Source organism: Magnolia sinica, chromosome 8 (assembly GCF_029962835.1).
Source record: "Magnolia sinica isolate HGM2019 chromosome 8, MsV1, whole genome shotgun sequence".
NCBI lineage: Eukaryota > Viridiplantae > Streptophyta > Magnoliopsida > Magnoliales > Magnoliaceae > Magnolia > Magnolia sinica.
In genome coordinates, this window is record NC_080580.1 from 91,890,729 (window position 1) to 91,911,051 (window position 20,323).

Genomic DNA, 20,323 nt, shown 5'->3' on the forward strand with positions numbered 1-20,323 from the left:
ACACTCTTTACTCCGGACTCAAGCAAATCGACTCAGGACATCATCTGGACTTGATTTTTGAGGTGATGGTCAAGCCCAACAAAGATATCATAATTGTCTAAGATCATCGCTATCGGACTTTCGACGCGCAGTCCAGGTCCGATACAAAGTTTCCAAGTACTCCCAAGAGCAACTGGATTTAGCGTTGAATCCTAGATTTCAGGGTAACATAGCGCTAACGATTCTACAGGTTTTGAGTCCTGCAGATCAAATTTAAAGTGATTGGTGCTAATTTCACAAGCAATTGAGTTTAGCGCTAATTAACCCACACATAACTTCTAAGGAAAATATGAGGTAGTACTCGGGTCTTGGCACGAAATTTTTCGGGTCATTACAGACCCCCTCATATGCAATTCATCAAGTGTGCCTCACCATTCAACCGTGCAGTCATAAAAATCAAGGCTGATCGGCCCATCAATTGGGCCAAGCGTGCACAAGAGATTTATTTTGAAAAGATTTGGAATAAGGCTTGACAGTCAATGTACATTGTGTATCAAGCCCATCATAACTTTATCGCCTAAGATTCCTGCTCTGTCCATTTATCATAACTTTCCAAAATGACATATTATTTATATTTGTTTGGACAATTATGATTCATAATTTGAATAAGAATTGTTGTGTTTACTTGTTTCCAACATGCGCCTAAAAAAACAAAAACTGATAGAATCATTCCCATACCCGATAAACGATTTAGATCTTACTTAAATGTAACACTCTTTTAATGGTAGAGGGGTATGATCGATCCATGCTTTAAAAAAGAAAAAAAAAATTCTTAAAGCTCTTTGTTTTGGACAACTGACCCATATTAGCCATACCCTTGTGCATAAACACCACTGTTACTTTTTCTCCAAGCATGATTTTGAAAATCATCCATCAGCACCATTGTAGATATATGGGATGGTGAATTCTGATTCCTCATCTCATATATATGTCCTCTATGGTAGAAATAAGACCATTAAGAGAGAGAGAGAGAGAGAGAGAGAGAGAGAGAGAGAGAGAGTGGTTGTTCATTCATAGACACCAATTTTTGGATAAGAAACTAATCTGTTTAGATTTGGGAAGGGAAAGTCTATCAATCTGAAGCTATAATTATTAAATCAGAATGATTTCTTTTTCTTAACATGCTCTTTGGGCCATTAATGCCTACTAGTTGGCCAGCAAAGATCCATTGTAGATGGATCATCCACAAAAATATGTATTATAGTGTAGAGTGGCAATGATGCATGACTTGTAGACCTGAAAGCACCTTTTCTTTTGGATCAAGGATCAAATTTCTTTGAGCTTGTTTTGCATTTATTGCATGAAGGTTGTACGATCGATGATGGATATACCATAGCTAAAGAAACTATGTTTTAGTGAATGATCTGACCAAACAAATGCAAATGGGAAATTGCAAACAAGAAACAAGAGTTCACATTCAAGGGAGAATAACTCCACCAAGGATCATGATCAGGTGAGGACCCTCTCATAAAAACACCAATGGGTTAATAAATATTCTTTTGCCCTCAGCAATGCATGGTTTCTACTAATTTAACTCACTATTAACAAAGGTCTAGAGCAAGGACTAAGTGATCTCAACTATAAAAAAGACGACCATGGCCATCTCGACTATTATCATCCAAGGCTTCATGTCCCTACCTTGCTTCTTCTTCTGTCTTTCCCCACATTTTCATATATTATCAATTTTGGCCAACTCCTGAAGATCATCGTGCCTGGTATACCTTCAAATGTTGCTATCTTGAGATCTTTCATGTTATCTTCTACACCTTCTCTCGCTTATGTTGTTACTCACAGAGGTGGGATAGGATAGCAAAAAAAAAAAAAGAGATTTGGAAATCAATATCTTCCACACTTGAGGAAAAAAAAAAAAAAGGAGTCTCAATCCATCACATGTTATGGAAAAAATGTCCTCTCAAGCAAAACAAAATCATAAGAAAAAAGAGCAAAACATAATATCAAAATCTAAAGAGCAAAATGAAAGATAAAAGGCATGGATATTAACCTGGCCTCATGGTATGACTATGTTCACGAGGCAATAATACGTTAATTTTTTCTTCACTAAAACAAAAGAAATCAAAAGAATACAAGATTAATTAATTTAAATATTTCTCCCACTTTTCAACTCCAATGAGAAGATGTGCCTCTCTCTCTCTCTCCATTGGTTTAGATCGACTCTGTAAAGAGAACATTAACCAAAGCAAAGGGGGTGGGAGAGGCTTCATGTGTATAGTGAAGGAGAGAAACAAGGAAGGCGTCCCAACATACGTATGTATATGTAGGGGTGTACATCGAGCCGAAGGCTCAGTCACTAGGCACACCTAGCTCGAACTCGGCTTGGCTCGGCTCGGTGACTGAGCCAGCATCTCCAGCTTGGGTCAGCTCAGCTCGGTCAACAATCAGACCAGTTCGAGCCAAGTTGGAGCTATTTCAAGCTTTCAAGCTTTCAAGCGGAGTTTGAGCTCGAGCTTTCTAGGAATGCATTTCTTGCAAATTCTGGTTCATATCATGTTGAATGAACACAAATGTAGAAAGAATAACAAAAAATAGAATGCATTTCTTACAATTTGTTCAAAAGGAAAGATTTAGCACCTGAGCAAACTGTAAATCTACAATTGTTGAAGTGTTTGAAGAATTATGCCTGGAGTGGAAACTCAAGTTGTAAGTGTGATAAAATATTAAAATAAATAAAAACTTCAACATTAAACTCAAGCTATAAGTTCTATTCAGACAAGGGCGACTGGGCTTGCGGCTTACTGGCGGTCAGACTCGAATTGGCGAGTTGCAGCAGGGGCAGGGGCTATCGGGCAGGGGAGTTGCCGCTAGACAGTCGATGTGGTGATCGGAAAGGGGAGTTAGGGTTTAGGGAAATGGCCAGATGGTGAGGTGAGCGCTTGAGAGAGGAGGGAGAGACTAGAGAGAGAGAGAGAGAGAGAGATGATTTAGGGTTTAGAGAAATGGCCAAATGGGTTAGCTAGTTAAGGTTTGTGTGGGCGGCCGTATGGGTAAGGGAGGGAGGGTTTTTTTTTAAAGGGTATATATACCCTATATTGAGTCGAGCTGGATTCGATCCAAGTCGAGTTGAGCTGGGGCAAGCTCAAACTCGTTTTCGAGCTCCAAAAATCAACTCGACTCGGTTCGAACTCAGCTTCAATCCGAGTTGAGTCAAGCTTTTTCGAGTCGAGTCGAGTCGAGTGAGCCAACCGAGCTAGCTTGTTTCGTGTACACCCCTATGTACATGCATAGATGCATCAACAACACAAACATCACTTCTCTCAAGTCACCATGCTCGTGTACTTACCATAATACCAGGGACTTGCTCACATGTGGATAGAAAAAGTATAGTCAGCTAGTTTGATTAAAACTCATTGATCTAGGATATTGTTTGACCAGATGATGTTTAAAACTTTGGGTTCACCTCTTCAATCTTATTTGAAACACATTGAAGCATCAAGAAAGGAATCAATATCAGTTAAATTTTCAATATGATTTATTAGAAACATTCAAGGGCGGAAGAAAGAAAAATAAAAACTAACTTGGCATTACCACTCGATTATATGGTGTTGAACATTATATATGAAGGTGCCCTTTTTCCATATTCTCACTATCTTTTTTGAGAATTCCTCTCCCTAATCCTCACTACATCAGAGCTAACTCATGCAATCAACCCAGTTACTAACAACTCTCGGTCTCACTATCTTTTTAGCACATTTGTTACAAATGAAAAATGATCCATGTTGAATATAACATGGTCTAAGCATTGATGTGGACCATCCACCTTTTACCCTAACCCCCTAAAGAATCACATTAATGTACTGGAAGCCGACTGCATCCTGCCTGTCGGGTCCACCCTGATCTATGGGTTTCCATATCATTTTAGGCTATAAGCCCTAAAATGAGGAAGATCCCAGGCTCAAGTGGACCACACAACAGGAAGCAACGATGATAATGATGAGCAATGTAGCGCCCACCGTGATGTTTATTTTCCATCTAACCTGTTCATAAGGTCACAAATTTCAGCTTGATCTAAAACTTCCGTGGCCCCCAAAAAAATTTTAATGGTTGGCATTCAATCCCCCACTGTGTGGTCCACTTGAGGATTAGATCTTCCCCATTTTTGGGCTCATATACTAAAATGATCTTGAAAATTGGATGAACGGTGTGGATAAAACCCATACATCACGGTAGGCCCCACAGAGAACCTGTCTCGACCGATTCCATGGAGGGGGCAAGGGGCAATCGGCTTTCCCATTAACGTGGAGTGGTGATTGCGTGTAGTCCCTGCCAAATGACTTTTATTGTATGATCCTAAGCATTTGATTAATAGTTGCGAAATGGACGGTCCATACTAAAATTATGGAAAAGTTGTTAGTATTGATGCGGAAGCCAAACATTAGATATCAAAATATCGCATTGGTCCGACGGTCAATAGCTAAGGAAAATGGATGATTCATGTGGATGATACGGCAAAAGGGCCTCAATATAGTGATCGATCGGTCGATCGTAACCATCCATTGGTGGCTGGAAAAAATGGATGGTCCACATTAGACACCTTAGAAGGGGGTCTAAGTATTAATATGGAGCGTCCATCTGGTAGAGTCCGGATGAAAAAATCAGGTTGGGTGAGTACAGATGAGACGAGAGAAATGGGAAGAATAATTGGGTGAGATGGCAATTTATTTGTACCTCATTACTCATTGCTTCCAACTCACTTTAAAATATAGGAACCGAGATGCATGTGACCTTTCACCTGTCGCCAACATGACATGTCGTCTGCTCGGGTGGGCTCTTCCTCCTCAAGCCCCGTATTGCCTGGTTACCCGATTTGGTGGGTCCTACCTTGATGTATGTGTTTTATCCACACCTTCCGTCCGTTTTTACATATCGTTTTAGGGCATGATCCAAAAAATGTGGTAGATCCAAAGCTCAAGTGGATCACACCACAGGAAACAGTGGGGATAGTGACCTTCACAATCTAAAATTTTCCTAGGGTCTATCATGATTTTTATTTGCCATCCAACCTGTTTGTAAGGTCACACAAGCTTAGATGAAGTTCAAAAACAAATATCATCTTGATCCAGAAGTCAAAACTTCTGTGGTCCCCAAGAATTTTTCAACGGTAAGTGTTCAATGCCCACTCTTTCCCATGGTGTGACCCACTTGAGCCTTGGATCTACCTCATTTCTGGAAATATAATCTATAATGATCTGCTTAAGCGGATGGACGGTGTGGATAAAACATATACATCACGGTGGATCCCACAGAATTGGGTCATCTGCCAATCGACCTCATGATGTGGCGGTACCTTATAAGAATGGCCGTTGCTTCGAAAAACCATTATGATTGATGGATACTTATTGCCTCTTTTACTAGATTTTTCCATTTGTTTTTGGACCGCTAGCAACAAAAGGCTAGGATTCTTCTAACGTGGGTCGTCCAAAGTAAGCCCCACCATACGGACGGTCACGAATTGCGCAATCTTCCAACCAGTGCATTGCGCGACGCTCATAACCATTTGGTCGGAGAAATCAAATGATTATCTTTGCCTTGTATTTGTGTACACGAATTCTAAATCCTGACAACTGGGGCCACGATTTGGTAATCCAGACCAATGTTTGTTATTGTCCATACGCCTCAAAGGTCGCATCGTCAACCGTTAGATTTAGTGCGTAAATATACAAAGCTAGGAAGAAAATATAACAAGGTTCTCCGTTCAAATCTAAATTGGTCGATTGTTTCTAGAGTATGCTCCATCACAGACCAACGGTCTGGATTACGGAACCCGGGCCCTAGTTATCAGATTTGAAAACACATTGATGGTGTGAATGGAGTCGTGCCACGTATCTTATACGGTCCAAGCAGCTGTGGACGCCGAGCTGCGAGCCAAGCCGACTATATACTATTTTATTTTATTATTAAGAATGGAGGAATGTTCACAGGAACAGCAGTCCACCGACAGCTTACCACTATACGTATTTTAATGCGTATGCGTATCCATTTATAATCACATGCGCTCTGACGTATGGTAATTACCATACGTCGTAACTTTGTGGAGCCCACCTCTGACGTTTTTATGGAATCCTAACCGTGAATCTGCTGGATCTACTCATTTTCAATGTAAATCCCAAGAATCATCGGATCAAAAAACTCAGGTGGGACAAACCACTCAGAGCAGTGTTCAATCACCCCAAAACCCATGTATGTATACACCTGTAGTGGCCCAATTAAGTTTTGGAATGGCTAGAGTTTGAGTATGTCCTTTAATCCTTGATTAAGTGGACATGATGAGTGGATTAGATGACATATAAAAAACACGGTGGACCCCAAATAGCATCTGGAAGTTTCTCTGGTGGGCCTCCCTTCCCAATGTCGGATACTGTTCCTATTTGATGGGGCCCAGCTGAATTGTGGACCACGGTTCATCTTAGCATCCACTGCTAAAATGGACATGGTGGATGGGATTAATACATCACGGAGTTTCTCGAACATAACTTAGGTCCGTATGGCACGTGTGCCGGTTGATGTTGATGATGTAAGCTAGTCTCTTCTTCAAATCTTGGCATCGGGTCTTTTTCTATGCAACGTGGAGACCGACCGACACTAGTCACCGACACAAACGCACAACATACACTACTGTACACACGACGTGCATGTGCCGAATCCAGGCTGTCCGAATTGTGGGCCCCACCTGATGTTCACAGTCGGAGAATAGTTTTCTTTTTCTTTTCTTTTTTTCTTTTTAAAAGCCCGTTCAGCTGTCATGCGGCTGGCTCGTAATTGTGCAGTCAATCAATGATTGAACATGTAAATGTACATTTTGCCCAGTCGTAAGCAAGTATACGATGGACAATCTGGACGGCGTGGATGGGCGGGTGAGAAGGATGAAACATGATGGAAGGTGATATACCATATAATAACATATATCTTCTAATGAGAATAAGGGCTTATATGTTTATGTTGATTGTGAGAAAATAAAAAAAAAATGAATGAAATTTTTATAAGAGGACCTTTTATGGTGTTTGCATAATAAAGTAGATTTTAGATTTTAAAATGTAATTATTATCCAATTGTTATAGTAAAATTAACTAAATAGTGTGAGGTGATTTTTGTGACAACTTTATTTAAATATTCATTTATATATTATTGAAATGAGACCTCCCAAATGCTCTCTAGAAAATTTTTTAAAAATCATCATTAATAATCACCTAAATTTTCTTTTCTTTTTTCTTTTCTTTCATCAAAATAAGTCTTCAGAGTACCATTGCAGTTTTTGGTGTGTACAAGTGGAGGTCGTCTATGGTTTATTGAGCCGACGAGGATATGGTATTGCTCTCACCTGATAATGCTCCATTTACCTCAGGTGTAGTAGAATTTGATTGGATAGCAAAATACTATGACCCACCAAAGTATGTTTGAAAGTTGTTGATGCGCCTATAACTGTACCTATTATCCAATCAAGTCTTATTATATCTAGTAAAAGGAACTCAATCCAGAAAGAGCAGCACCTAATTTGTGTCCCATTGTCTTAAGACTATTGTCATGTCGGGATTTGTTGGACGTATGTTACTTAAAAAGTAACAAATTTCGGAAAATCCTTGCCAATCAATAATAAGCCCCTCCTTCAAGTGGATTGCTACCAAAAGGTACATGGATTATTGCCCTGCCTCGCCTGTACCAAGTAGGTATAAGTGAGGCATGGTGGAATTTGATGGACCTAACCACTGTAGAAATGGGTCCTATCAGCTACACCAAACAACTTTCAACTTTATGTAGGCTCATGTCTAACGTCTAATCAAATACTGTCACATGGACAGGTACACGAATTTTCTACAAAAGACTTTCACACAAACTTCCCACCACAAAAGCTACGCCATTGAAATGTTCGTGAGAAATTAATCTCATTTATTCATTTCTACAAATCATGTTAAAGCATGGGGGCAAAAATAAGGCAGCTCCAATACTCAAGTGGATTATATTATGGGAAATAAATAGTTGAAAACATTTATATAGCCATTGAAGTTTTGAATAAGGCTTAATATTTGTGTTTTCAGTTCATGTCAATAAAAATGATCTTATAAATGGATTAAATGACATGTAAACATCACCATAAATCTTAGGAAGATTTCAGTGGTAAGTATTTTCCTAGCCACTATTTCGTGTCACGCAGCTCACCTGAATTTCGAATCTGCTTCATTTTTTTTTTTTTTACAGAGGCTCTAAAATGATCTAACAAAGTGGATGGATGGGATGGATTGGTCACAAACATCACGTTGGCTCCGTATCTTTTTGTAGCTTGAAGTTACTCGGGAGGCTTACAAGGGTCCGCGGGGCAGTACCCAATCCGAGTCCTATTGAGCTCATGGTCTACTAACTGGTAGGGTGGCGCCCAACTCAACAGTAAAACTGTACGGAGTATGTATTTTGTTTTATCCATGCGGACAGAGATAATTTGAGAGTGAGAGGAGTGTGGTTGAAACTGAAACGGATTGGCTGCTCCCCTGCCACCAGCCCCGTGGCTGATGGTCGGTGCTCTGTGGGCCCCACCATGATGTATGTGTTTCATCCATTTCGTTCATCCATTTTTAAAAATAATTTTAGAGCTTTATGCCAAAAATGATAGGGATATACATCTCAGGTGGACCACACACAGGAAAAAAAGTGATTGGATATCCACCATTTAAATTCTCCTATGGCCCACTGTACTGTTTATTTGACATCCAATCTGTTGATTAGGTCATAAAGACCCAGGTGAAGGGAAAAAAACAAAGATCACCTTGATCCAAAACTTTTATGGCCCCCAAAAAGTTTTTAATGGTCGATCTTCATTCAATGCTGTTTCCTGTAATGTGGTGCACTTGTGATTTTTATATACCTTGTTTTTGATCTCATATCATAAAATGATATAAAAAAAATAGATGGACAGCATGGATGAAACACATACGTCATGGTAGGGCTCACAGAGCACCGACCACCAGCCAACAGAGTAGCCAATCCGTTTCCGGTTGAAACGATCAAAGAAGCTCCATATCGGACGCCGTTTGGGTACTACCCCGCTGTACCGAGCACGGGACAGGGTGGGGCTCTGAGGGGCCACCGTGATGTATGGCTTTTATCCACACCGTTTATCCATTTTTATATGTCATTTTAGGTTAAATAATAAAAAAGGTTTAGGCAGATCCAAGGATCAAGTAGAACACACAGCAATGATTAAATACCTACAATTGAAAACTTGTTAAGATGTATGAAAGTTTTGGAACGAGCTAAATATTTGTGTTTTACCATCATACAGGTCTACATAATCTTATAAACAGGTAAGATAGCAAATAAACATCATGTAGGCCCTAGAAAGGTTTCAATGGTGAGTGTCATTAGCACCGCTGCTTTCTGTGGTGTGGTTTATTTGATCCTTAGTTCTACTCATTTTTTATTCTAATAACTTAAAATAATCTGAAAAAGTGGATGGACGGTGTGGATGAAAGTCATACATTACGGTGGCCACTCAGAGCCCCAGCCTGTCCCGAGGTAGTAACAGACGGTGGTAGTACGCAATCCGCATGCTTCGATATCCCTCTTATCTTCACCTCAAACTCTCGCTGCCGGAAACAACCACAGTAAAATAGCAAAGGACGAAGAAAGATTTAAAACAGTAAAGAAATTATTAAAAGAAAAAAAATAAAATAAAATAAAATGTAAAAAGGCAAGGAACAGCTCCTCTTTTACCAACCGTCTCTCTGTAAGTGTACGTTGATGTATTAGGCTTGGCTTGGCTTGGCTTGGCTTGAACAGCAGTGTACAAGTGTACAAGTGAAGCAGACGTGAAAAGAAAGGCCACCCTCCCAACCACCACTCTTCCCCAGAGAGAGAAAGAGAGAAAAAGAGAGAGAGGGATGCTTTTCTTGCACATTTGCTTCTGATCCTCTCTCTATCTCTCTCGTCTCTACCACCCACCTTATATTCTGTATAATAATAATAATACAAGCAAAGGAGAAGCAGAGGAGAGGAGAGAGAGTTAAATATAGCATAACAAGCCCTCTCCTCATACCCTCCCAATCTCTTTCTTCCTCACTAGACAGAAGAGAAGAAGAGGATAATAGAGAAATCAGAATATGTATGGACGAGATCCTTGGGGAGGTCCCCTTGAGATTAATGCTGCCGACTCTGCCACCGACGATGACCGGAGCCGTAACCTCCACGACATAGACCGGGCCGCTCTTTCCCGTCAGCTCGATGAAACTCAACAGAGCTGGCTCCTTGGCCCTACTGATCAGAAGAAGAAGAAGAAGTACGTTGATCTTGGATGCATAATCGTCAGCCGCAAGATCTTCGTATGGACAGTTGGTTCAATACTCGTCTGTGGCCTCCTAGCTGGCCTCATTACCCTCATTGTAAAGACAGTACCACGCCACCGTCACCACCCTCCCCCTCCTGATAATTACACACTCGCTCTCCACAAGGCTCTCATGTTCTTCAACGCCCAACGATGTATATTCTCCTTTCCTTTCTTTCTTTCTTTTTTTTTTCTTTTATAATTCCATTACATTTCTTTCTATCATTGTCACATTCAATGTCATTTCTTTTTTCTTCCATCCTTTTGTATCTAAATCTAACATGGTTTCCTTGAATTTTAATTGAAATTTTTTTGTGTCCTTTTTTGTATGAATTTAGCAAAAGCCACTAGTATGATTTGCAATCTAAGACATTTTTTTTTTCTTCTTTTTTTTTTAAAAAAAAAATAATAATAATATGTTATTTACCTAAATAAATACTCTCGAGATGCCTCCTCTTCTCATGCATTTTGGGGAAAATGAAATAAACTTTAGAAATACCCATTCATGGATCTCCTCTATTTAAAGTTTTGTTGGGATTTTGTTGGATGGGTTGTTTATTTGCTGAAGTTTGTGTTGCAGAGGTGGCTGAGTCTAATTAGAGTCTAAAACTCAACCAGATCAAATAGAGGCCACTCTTTTCATTCATTTTTGTAGAGAATTTTAGGCAATTTCTTGTTACAGAGAAACTAAAATTGAACAAAAATTTGTCTTTCTTTTTCTTGTCTTGATTGAATAAAAGGATGGACCTTGTTTTATTTTGTTTCTATAGTTATGACAGCTCCTCTTAGGGATCCTTTGGATGCCTAATTGATTTACCTGTGTAAATCATTTGTAAGCTGTAAATGATTGTCTGTTTTTGGATAGCTTGTAAATTGTTTCAAGTCCTGTAGTTGGAGAGCCAATCTTTGATAATATAGTCATTAGGCAGTAAATGGAGAGCCTGTAATAAATGAAATCACGGACGGCTTTTTTCCTGTAAATCATTTACAGATTTTTTTCAGCATCCAAACACAGAGGGTGAACCATTTACCTGTAAATCGTTTACAGTTGGCCCCATTTATAAGCATCCTGTTGATGCTGTTTTCGGCTCACTCCCTCAGTAAACCTAAAACCTGCACAAGTAGAAAGGAAAAGGTGACCCTGGTCTTGCCAGGGGACCCTCCAATGCTTAAGTCAGAATCTGGGTCTCTTTGAAAGGTTTGTAGGGCGAGAGTTTTTGCATACCTCTTATCAAGAAGGTCGTTGTATTTATAATATTGTCGTACCTTATAGGGTTTCCGTAATTAGAGTAGATTTCAATCTTTCGGGATCCGTAATCCTTGATACTTCTTAATTCTCAGAGATCTTAATCTTATCTTCCGGAAATCTCGGGTAGAAATCCATAGTTTTCTAGATAACTTCCGGACATGGAGCAATATAGCTCAGCCGACATTTATCTCTCCAACACGGTCATGCCGAGACATGTTTTACGGCTAATTCTCCGTCTACTTTATTGGCCGACTCAATCTTTGAGTCGGACTAAAGTTTGGACAGCTCTAGAGCCGACTCATATTAAGTCAGTTCGGACTTTCCTCTGCGAGGCTCCTATCTGGGCCTTGAGGTGCACTTCCTCCCTTAGAGGTGTCTCGCTTTGTGGCTCAGGACGCTCAGGCTATGGCCGAGTCAAATACCTCACGATCCGAGCTACGTCTCTCCATCTAGCATTCTTATGGACTTTGGGCATTACTCGGACTCGGCGTCCGACGAGTCTCAGCCATTGCTTTACTGCTCTTCCAATTCTCAAACCGACTCAAGGACTTAACATGTTTTTCCCCCAACACATCCAAATGACCTCTTACAGATTGCAAATCATTCGTGGGTGGATCATTTTTGTAAGATGTATATTCGTGTGTTTGAAACTCTTGAATGCCTAAACCTTATTTCACAATCCTTTTTATGTGAATCAGTTATGAGACAGTTGAATATCTCGTTAGGCTTTTGCTTTGAGCATGTGGTTGTGTAGTGTTTTTCATTCCCATCTCTTTTCCTTGAAAACTTGCAGCTGGACCACTTCCAAAGCATAACAATGTTTCATGGAGAGGGAACTCTGGGATGAAAGATGGCCTGTCTGATGCAGCTATTGGAAGGAGTCTGGTAGGGGGCTATTATGATGCTGGAGATTCAATTAAATTCAACTTCCCTGCATCTTTTGCCATGACCATGTTGAGTTGGAGTGTGATCGAGTACAGCGCCAAATATGAAGCTGCCGGGGAGCTCAACCATGTCAAGGAGATTATCAAATGGGGGACGGATTACTTCCTCAAAACCTTCAATTCTTCTGCTGACACAATAGACAGGATTGCTGCGCAGGTAGTTTCATTAATTTTACTCCTGCATTTTTGTACATCTTTCAGCTAAACCTTGTGTTTGAGCCTGATAAGGTGAATTTGTTTTTATTTTTTCAGTGAAATGTTTCCATATGAACCCCAATATGGGCATTGTGGTGGTCTGATCTACTTCTTGTTCTTCCTTTCTGGCAGGTTGGCATAGGCGACACTTCACAAGGGACTAATCCTAATGACCATTACTGTTGGGTGAGGCCAGAGGACATTGATTATCCACGGCCTGTATATGAATGCCATAGCTGCTCAGATCTGGCTGCTGAAATGGCTGCTTCTTTAGCTGCAGCTTCCATTGTCTTCAAGGACAGCAAGACCTACTCGAAGAAGCTTGTCCATGGTGCTAAAACACTCTTCAAGTTTGCAAGGGATCAGCGGGGCAGATACAGTCCAGGAGGCTCTGACCCTTCGCTCTTCTATAATTCCAGTAGTTATTGGGATGAGTATGTGTGGGGTGCAGCATGGTTATATTATGCTACAGGAAATTCCTCCTACCTCCAATTGGCTACTACCCCAAAACTTGCCAAACATGCTGGTGCCTTCTGGGGGGGTCCGGATTATGGTGTGTTCAGCTGGGACAACAAGCTTGCCGGTGCTCAAGTAAGTGCAGATGCATTATAAACTCTTCTTTAGTCACTGTAATCATGGTTGTTCTAATGGCTTTATTAGTAGTCAATAAGGGGCAATAAGGTTTAAAACCCTGAAACCCAAGTCTGATTCACTCACAGTACAGCCTCCAATGGACTCCATCTTGATCTATTTCTTCACCAACCTTTTCTGAGTTTAGATAAGTTGTTGTTGTCTTTGTTCAAATTTTCAAAATATTGTGTTCAGGGTGGTTTGCATTTTATTTATTAAAAAAATAAAAATAAAAATAAATCTGATTTCCCTCGCAACTTTACCCAAGTCTTGATAGAGTTGATTTGATTCTGACTGGTTGTTTGAGTGCTTGATTAAGTTTATAAACCTCAGTAATTTAGCTTGCATGGATCCTTTAAAACATTGCTTAGACGGTTTGGAATTTCAGTTCCACTTGATTTTGGACATTTGTAGTGGGTTCATGCTATGCTCGCACCATTAAACACACCTGTGCAGGAGAATGGTCACATGGAGTCTACAGTAGCTTACAGTAAAGTCAAGCCCACGCACACTCACATGCACATAAACACGTGCACACAAGAGAATGGTCACATGCAGTGAACTGTACAGTAGCTTACAGTAAAGTTGAGTTGTATGGGGCCCCACAATGATTTGTCAGAAGTTGAACCCACCCATTAGTTGTGCCCTAGGCCCAGAGCCAAAAATCGGCGGATCCATAATTCGGGTGGGCCCCACCACAGGAAACATGGGACACCAACTGTAGGTTTGTGTGTGGAGCCTACCATGATGTTGTATGCCATCCAACTTGTTCGTCATGTGCGCCCCACGTGGATGAAGGGACAGACCAAAAAGCAGGCCATTCCAAAACTCAGGTGGGCCATGATGTGATTTAGAGGTTTCAGGCATGATTTTACCCTGTTCCTGATAATGTGTCTCACCTTAGTTTTGAATCTGCTGATTTTTGGGCATTCTGTTTTCATTATGGTATGCATCATGCATCTGATGCTTTGTTTGGAAGTTTGACAGACATCATGGTGAGGCACATCCATTGGTTTGGTAGCATGAATGTGTTTGTACTCAGCTAATGCATTCTATGTGTGTATGAGTCAGTGTTGTGAAATACTATGCCTTTTTCAAAACACTCACACACACATGCACGCACACGCACTCCCACTGATGAATTGAGAAAGGAGAAGAATAAAACGGGTAAGTCACAAAAGAGAACCGATGAATTGAGAAAGGAGAAGAATAAAAACGGTTAAGTCACAAAACAGAACCGATGAATTGAGAAAGGAGAAGAATAAAATGGTCAAGTCACAAAAGAGAAGTGATCTTAGAGAAGCGCCAAGACACAAACATTGGTCATCTACAAAACCCCATTTGCCAAGCTATCTATCATTCCATTGATTGCCCTTATATAGGTGTTGACTGTCCCAATCTACAATCAAGTCCCATCTCTGTGAAAAAAGAAACTTGCTATCCTCCATGGGATGTAATGTCAGAGCCCTTGTTGTCCCAGCATTCTAACTTGAGCTGCCCTCAATTATCTAGTATATTAAAGTAGTAGTACTCACCAGATGTGAGTATTTTGCTGAGACCTTTGAAATTCATCTTGCTTTCTCCAGCAAGATGAATTTTATAATAATGTGACTAGAGATGATCTATCAACTTTCTTATAATAGTGTTCAAGTAGAAAAACAAAGAAGAAAAAAAAATTCTTCTCAGCAACAACTGTGAACATTCATCATTCCACCTCCACCTCAGGCTTTCTAACATCATATTGTTTCTTGTAGTATTATAATTGAATGGAATTATGTTATAGCCTATACCCTACGTTTTTATTTCTTTTCTTTTCTTTTCCTTTTCTTTTCAGGGATTTCATAATCCAAGTATGCATATTTTTGCCAGTTTATCACTTCCCTACATGTTAGCACTGCAACAAGATTCTATAACCATGCATGTTGATTGAATCAGTTTAGCTTTAAAAATGGCACAAATTTCATCATTGCCAACTCATGGTTTAACATGGATATTCCTTAATTTTTTTCTTTCAGGTTCTTCTGAGCAGGTTGAGACTTTACTTGAGTCCCGGATATCCTTATGAAGAAATATTGAGGACCTTCCACAACCAGACCAACATAATCATGTGCTCGTTTTTACCGGATTTCAACAGTTTCAACCGAACAAAAGGTTTGCCAACATCCACTTCTTGATGATCTTCCCATTCATCAATCTGGATCTAAATATTCACATCGATTGCAGGAGGACTGATACAATTAAACCATGGAAGGCCTCAGCCCCTTCAGTATATAGTAAATGCAGCATTCCTTGCTTCAGTTTACAGCGATTATCTGGAAGCTGCAGATACGCCTGGATGGTATTGCGGACCGAATTTCTTCCCTGTTGAATACCTGCGTAAATTTGCTAGGACCCAGGTTAGTTCTCTTTCTCCTTCTTCTTCTTTATTTCTTTTATGAATACTTTGTTTAGTTGTCTTGCATAGAGGAGGGATCTGTTTCTATAGACTGGAAGTGTTGTTTAAAATAAATAAATAAAGTCCTGCAAGTGGATTTGGTGAAAATCCTCGTTGATTCGGTGAAAGCATTGGAGGAATAACATCATGCATTGAAACATGAAAGGGCACATGGTCTCATGAGCATCAGTTGTTTTAACTTTAGTTTTATCGTTAAGTTTTGGTAATGTGAAATGGTGAAGTACTGTACTAAATTTTTATTTTTCCTTCTTCGGTGGTTTTTAAGGCTCAATAATATAGTTCATCACAAACTTATATGCAAGTGGGTGCTATGAACCAACTGAACGCGCTCAGGAATGCTAGGATATGGTTGCTTTGGCCACACATTATTCTCTTTCCATATTTTTAAATTTCTTGTATTGCCTATAATTGGTTGAAAGTTAAAGAAAATATTAAAACATTTGTATTTGGTTTTGGTCGAGGCTTATTATGTTTCTGACAGAATTTTCAGTACATTGATTGGGATTTGTTCTGGTTTTTGGCAGCTTGATTACATTCTTGGTAAGAATCCTCGGAAGATGAGCTATGTGGTAGGTTTTGGTAATCATTACCCAAAACAAGTTCATCACAGAGGCGCGTCAATTCCCAAGAACAGGATCAGGTACAACTGTAAAGGGGGATGGAAGTGGAGAGATAGTAAGAAGCCAAATCCCAACACTATCGTTGGAGCCATGGTTGCTGGCCCTGATAGGCATGATGGCTTCCGAGATGTTCGGACCAACTACAACTACACAGAGCCAACACTTGCAGGTAACGCTGGATTAGTTGCTGCGCTAGTGTCTCTGTCAGGCGAAAAGTCCGGGATTGACAAGAACACGTTATTCTCTGCCATCCCACCAATGTTCCCAACTCCCCCTCCACCTCCAGCACCATGGAAACCATGAAATTGGGGAGGCTCTGATTTTTTGAACTCTTGTTGGGTTATGTTATATAATTGGTTTTCTTCAGTCCTGTTGTGAGTTGTAACAGCTGTGAGGAACATTGGAGGATGACGTGATGCTCACCAACCCTGTGGAGTGCCAAGTCCAAACAGCTCTAATGCTCAGGGATTGGATGTTTTCCCCTCTTCTTTTTTTTTGTCTTTCTCATTTGATGTGTATGTTTATACATATATATATAGATATTAAATGAGCAATATTCTTTTGAATGTCAGAAGTTGAGGGATTCTGCTAACACTAGTTGGTCCTTCCCCTTGGACTTGTTAAAATAAAGTGGCATGGTTCTTCACATTCTTAGGTTTAAACAAGTGCGACGATGACCATGTCAGCAGAGTAAGTTGAAGGTTTACTATCTTCTAGCGATGATATATAAGCCCGACATGAATTGTGACCTTGTGAGAAAATGGGTAAAGCTGTCCAAAATAGAGCTGATGAGGCAGTTCTACCATTGCAGGTTAGAATTTGTCGACATTGCTGTAAAAATGCCGAATTAGTAATTTTTATTCTGATGATTAGTTGTGGCAATCCTTGATAGAGAGAGTTCACCCCTCAGCTACATTGGAATCAGCCAAATGCACTTGGGAGTGATCACACCTGTGAACCTGCTGAACCTTGAAGTGGAGCTGCTATCAAAAATTCAGCTTCCACGTTCGGGAAGGTGGCAGAGACCCAAGTCCTGCAAATTCAAAGGTGTCCGTGTCTCCAGCCAACCTCTTCCAAAGACACCTTCATGCTCCTTCTGTTGGAGCTTCGTTAAAAATCTTCTTCTGTTTGGCCGTGCATGTACTTGACCTGGGGTGCACCTAATTCACTCCCGCCTCGGATTCAAAGCTCAGGTGGGCCATGCCATCAGAAATGATAAAATCATGTAATATGCTGAATTATGTAGCGTGGCTCACCCGGATTATGGAATTTTCTAATTTTTAGATTCTTCCTTCTCCGTTGTTTCCCGTGACGTGGTCTCCTTGAACTTCGGATCTGCTTTATTTTTAGGTTCATGACCTAAAATGATATGGAAAAACGGATAGACAGTGTGGATATAAAACACATTCATCACGTTGGGCCCATATTGCCCAACTCATCAAAACAATGGCAACACCACCTAATCCGCGACCCTTGTAATGTTACACGTGATGTATGGGCCTCTCCAGGTGCTGCCACCCTACTTGTAGGGAAAGACTTTGTTAGTCTAGTAGAGTTGGACGGTTCATACACAGTCACCAAGGAATTATACACCTGGCATACGAGTAATTAAAATTAGACCATCAAATTGTGTTGGTCCCAGTTTAGATGGTTCGTAAACTTAAAATTACACATTGATTTGATCTTCTAACTGGCTCATCAGAGGACTTCTGGTGGACATTCAAAATGAAAAAATGTCAACCGTCGAAATTCAACAAACAAATGCCCATCGTTTAGAGGTCAGGATCATGGGAGGAAAAAGCGGAGAGGAGAAGCCCACGATTGGTTTCTATGAGGGGCTCATTATGTTGTTTAGACATCATCCCACCCGCTCATTACGTCCATCCATCTAGACCGTTCAAAATGCCATGCCTATAGTAAATATTATCCAACATACCTTATGATGGGACCCAAAGAACTTGCTGACGCCAACACACTAGCCTTATCGGCGCCAATGGGATGCGGATTAGCTGAAGAACTCAACAGTATCAGTCTCCCTACTGAAGTGACGTCACCATGTCATGTGGGCTCCACCATGATGTATGTGTTGTATCCACACCGTCCATCCATTTGGAGAGATCATTTTATGGCATAGCCCAAAAATGATGCAGATCAAAAGCTCAAGTGGACCCCACCATAGAAAACAGGTTGGATCTCAAACAAACATCATGGTGGTCCCTAAGAAGGTTTTAACGGTGGGCGTCAATGTCCCCACTGTTTTCTGTGGTGGGGTCCACTTAAACTTTGGATCTGCCTAATTCTTTGGCTTATACCCTAAAATGATCTCTCCAAATGGATGGATGGTGTCGATACAACACGTACATCATGGTGGGCCCAAAAAATGTGGTTAAGTCACTTCTGCTTAAATGGAAACGGATTGGCCGGTGTACCATACACCAGCTATATAGCTGGTGGACGCGGATTGCGTCTCTCTGTGGGGACCATAGTGATGTAAGAGTTTTATCCACGTAGTTCATCGCTTTTCTCTGGTCATTTTAAGCTAAGATCCTAAAAATGAGGCAGGTACACAGCTCTAGTGGACCACACCAAAGGAAGCTGCAGTGATAATGACATCCACCGTTGAAACCTTTCTAAGCGACAACGTGATGTTTTTTTTTAACCATCCTACCTATTAATAAGGTCATTTAGACGTGGATGAAGTGAAAAAACAAATATCAGCTTGATCTGAGACTTCTCCAGCTCCCTAGAAGTTTTTAATGGTGGACGCTCAGTCCTCACTTTGTGGTTCACTTAAGCCTTGGACCTGCCACGTTGTTTGTTTGTATATATCTTAAAAACGATGAACGGTGTGGATAAAACTCTTACATCACGGTGGACCCCACAGAGCCCTGCCCAGACGGATTACCGTCCGGGCGGGGGTAGGACGCAATCCGCGTCGTGAACGTACGTGTCGTGCGTAGACGAGAGCTGACGCTCTGAGTTGTACGAACGGTTCAAAGGAGATCAAAGTTACATGGGCCCCACAGTGATGTATTTATTATATCCACACCTTTAATCCGTTTTTCGAGATCGTTTTAGAGCATTATCCAAAAAATCAATCATATCCAAAGATCAAATGGACCACACCATAAATAGCTGCGAGGGTAATGACTTTCACGGTTAAAAATTTCATAAGGCACACTATAACGTTTATTTTCCATCCAGTCTGTTCATAAGGTTACAAAGACATGAAGGAAGAGGAAAAACAAATTTCATATTGATCCAAAAATTATGTGAGCCATAGAAGGGTTTCAATGGTAGACGTTCAATCCCGAACCGCCAAATGGATGGACGGTTCGGATATAACACACTCCTACAGATATCTATTTAAATTGAAATTCGCGCCCATTTAAATCATTTGAAAAGAAATTCCAATCTCTTGATTCATGTCTTCCACACCTCCGTCATCAGGCGATTCGCGACGAGGGCAACCTCCAGCGCGATGAGCAGTCGTATCCTCCTCTGGTGTTGGTGATCCCCCCGGCAATCGCCAATCTGCTCTTAAGATTCTTCTCGAAATTTCGGTAGCCAATCCCTCCTCCGGTGGTGGTGAACGAATTGCGGCACCAATTCCGGCACCATTGCAACCAGCTGTCATCCTGGTACCATCGCAGTCGTAGGCTGCTAATCTTCTCGGGATTCCGATATTCAATCCTCAACATGTTATAAGAAATCTCAATTTACAATGTAATGATCTTCTTCCTTCACAAATTAATTGTAATCTTTATTTCCAGTCGAATGTTTCTATACCTTTACAGAGTCCGAATCTGCATGCTCCTGTTACTCTACCGATTCGTCCAGCTCTATTTCTATATTCAGAGTCCAATC

At 40.7% G+C, this 20,323-nt stretch overlaps 1 protein-coding gene across 1 annotated transcript; it reads left to right on the top strand.

Annotated features, from left to right (window-relative positions):
• The first annotated feature begins 9,877 nt into the window (after positions 1-9,877).
• LOC131253716 (endoglucanase 9-like) lies at positions 9,878-17,030 on the top strand. Its single transcript, XM_058254845.1, has 6 exons — positions 9,878-10,518; positions 12,406-12,713; positions 12,884-13,342; positions 15,397-15,532; positions 15,605-15,777; positions 16,361-17,030. The coding sequence occupies exons 1-6, from the start codon at positions 10,143-10,145 to the stop codon at positions 16,757-16,759; spliced, it is 1,851 nt and encodes a 616-aa protein (XP_058110828.1). The 5' UTR covers positions 9,878-10,142; the 3' UTR covers positions 16,760-17,030.
• Positions 17,031-20,323: the final 3,293 nt, after the last annotated feature.

Coding starts and splice junctions, on each gene's coding strand:
- LOC131253716 (XM_058254845.1), top strand. CDS start 10,143: ATGTATGGACGAGATCCTTGGGGAGGTCCCCTTGAGATTAATGCTGCC. Junction 12,714..12,883: donor TAGACAGGATTGCTGCGCAG/GTAGTTTCATTA, acceptor CCTTTCTGGCAG/GTTGGCATAGGCGACACTTC. Junction 13,343..15,396: donor ACAAGCTTGCCGGTGCTCAA/GTAAGTGCAGAT, acceptor TTTTTCTTTCAG/GTTCTTCTGAGCAGGTTGAG.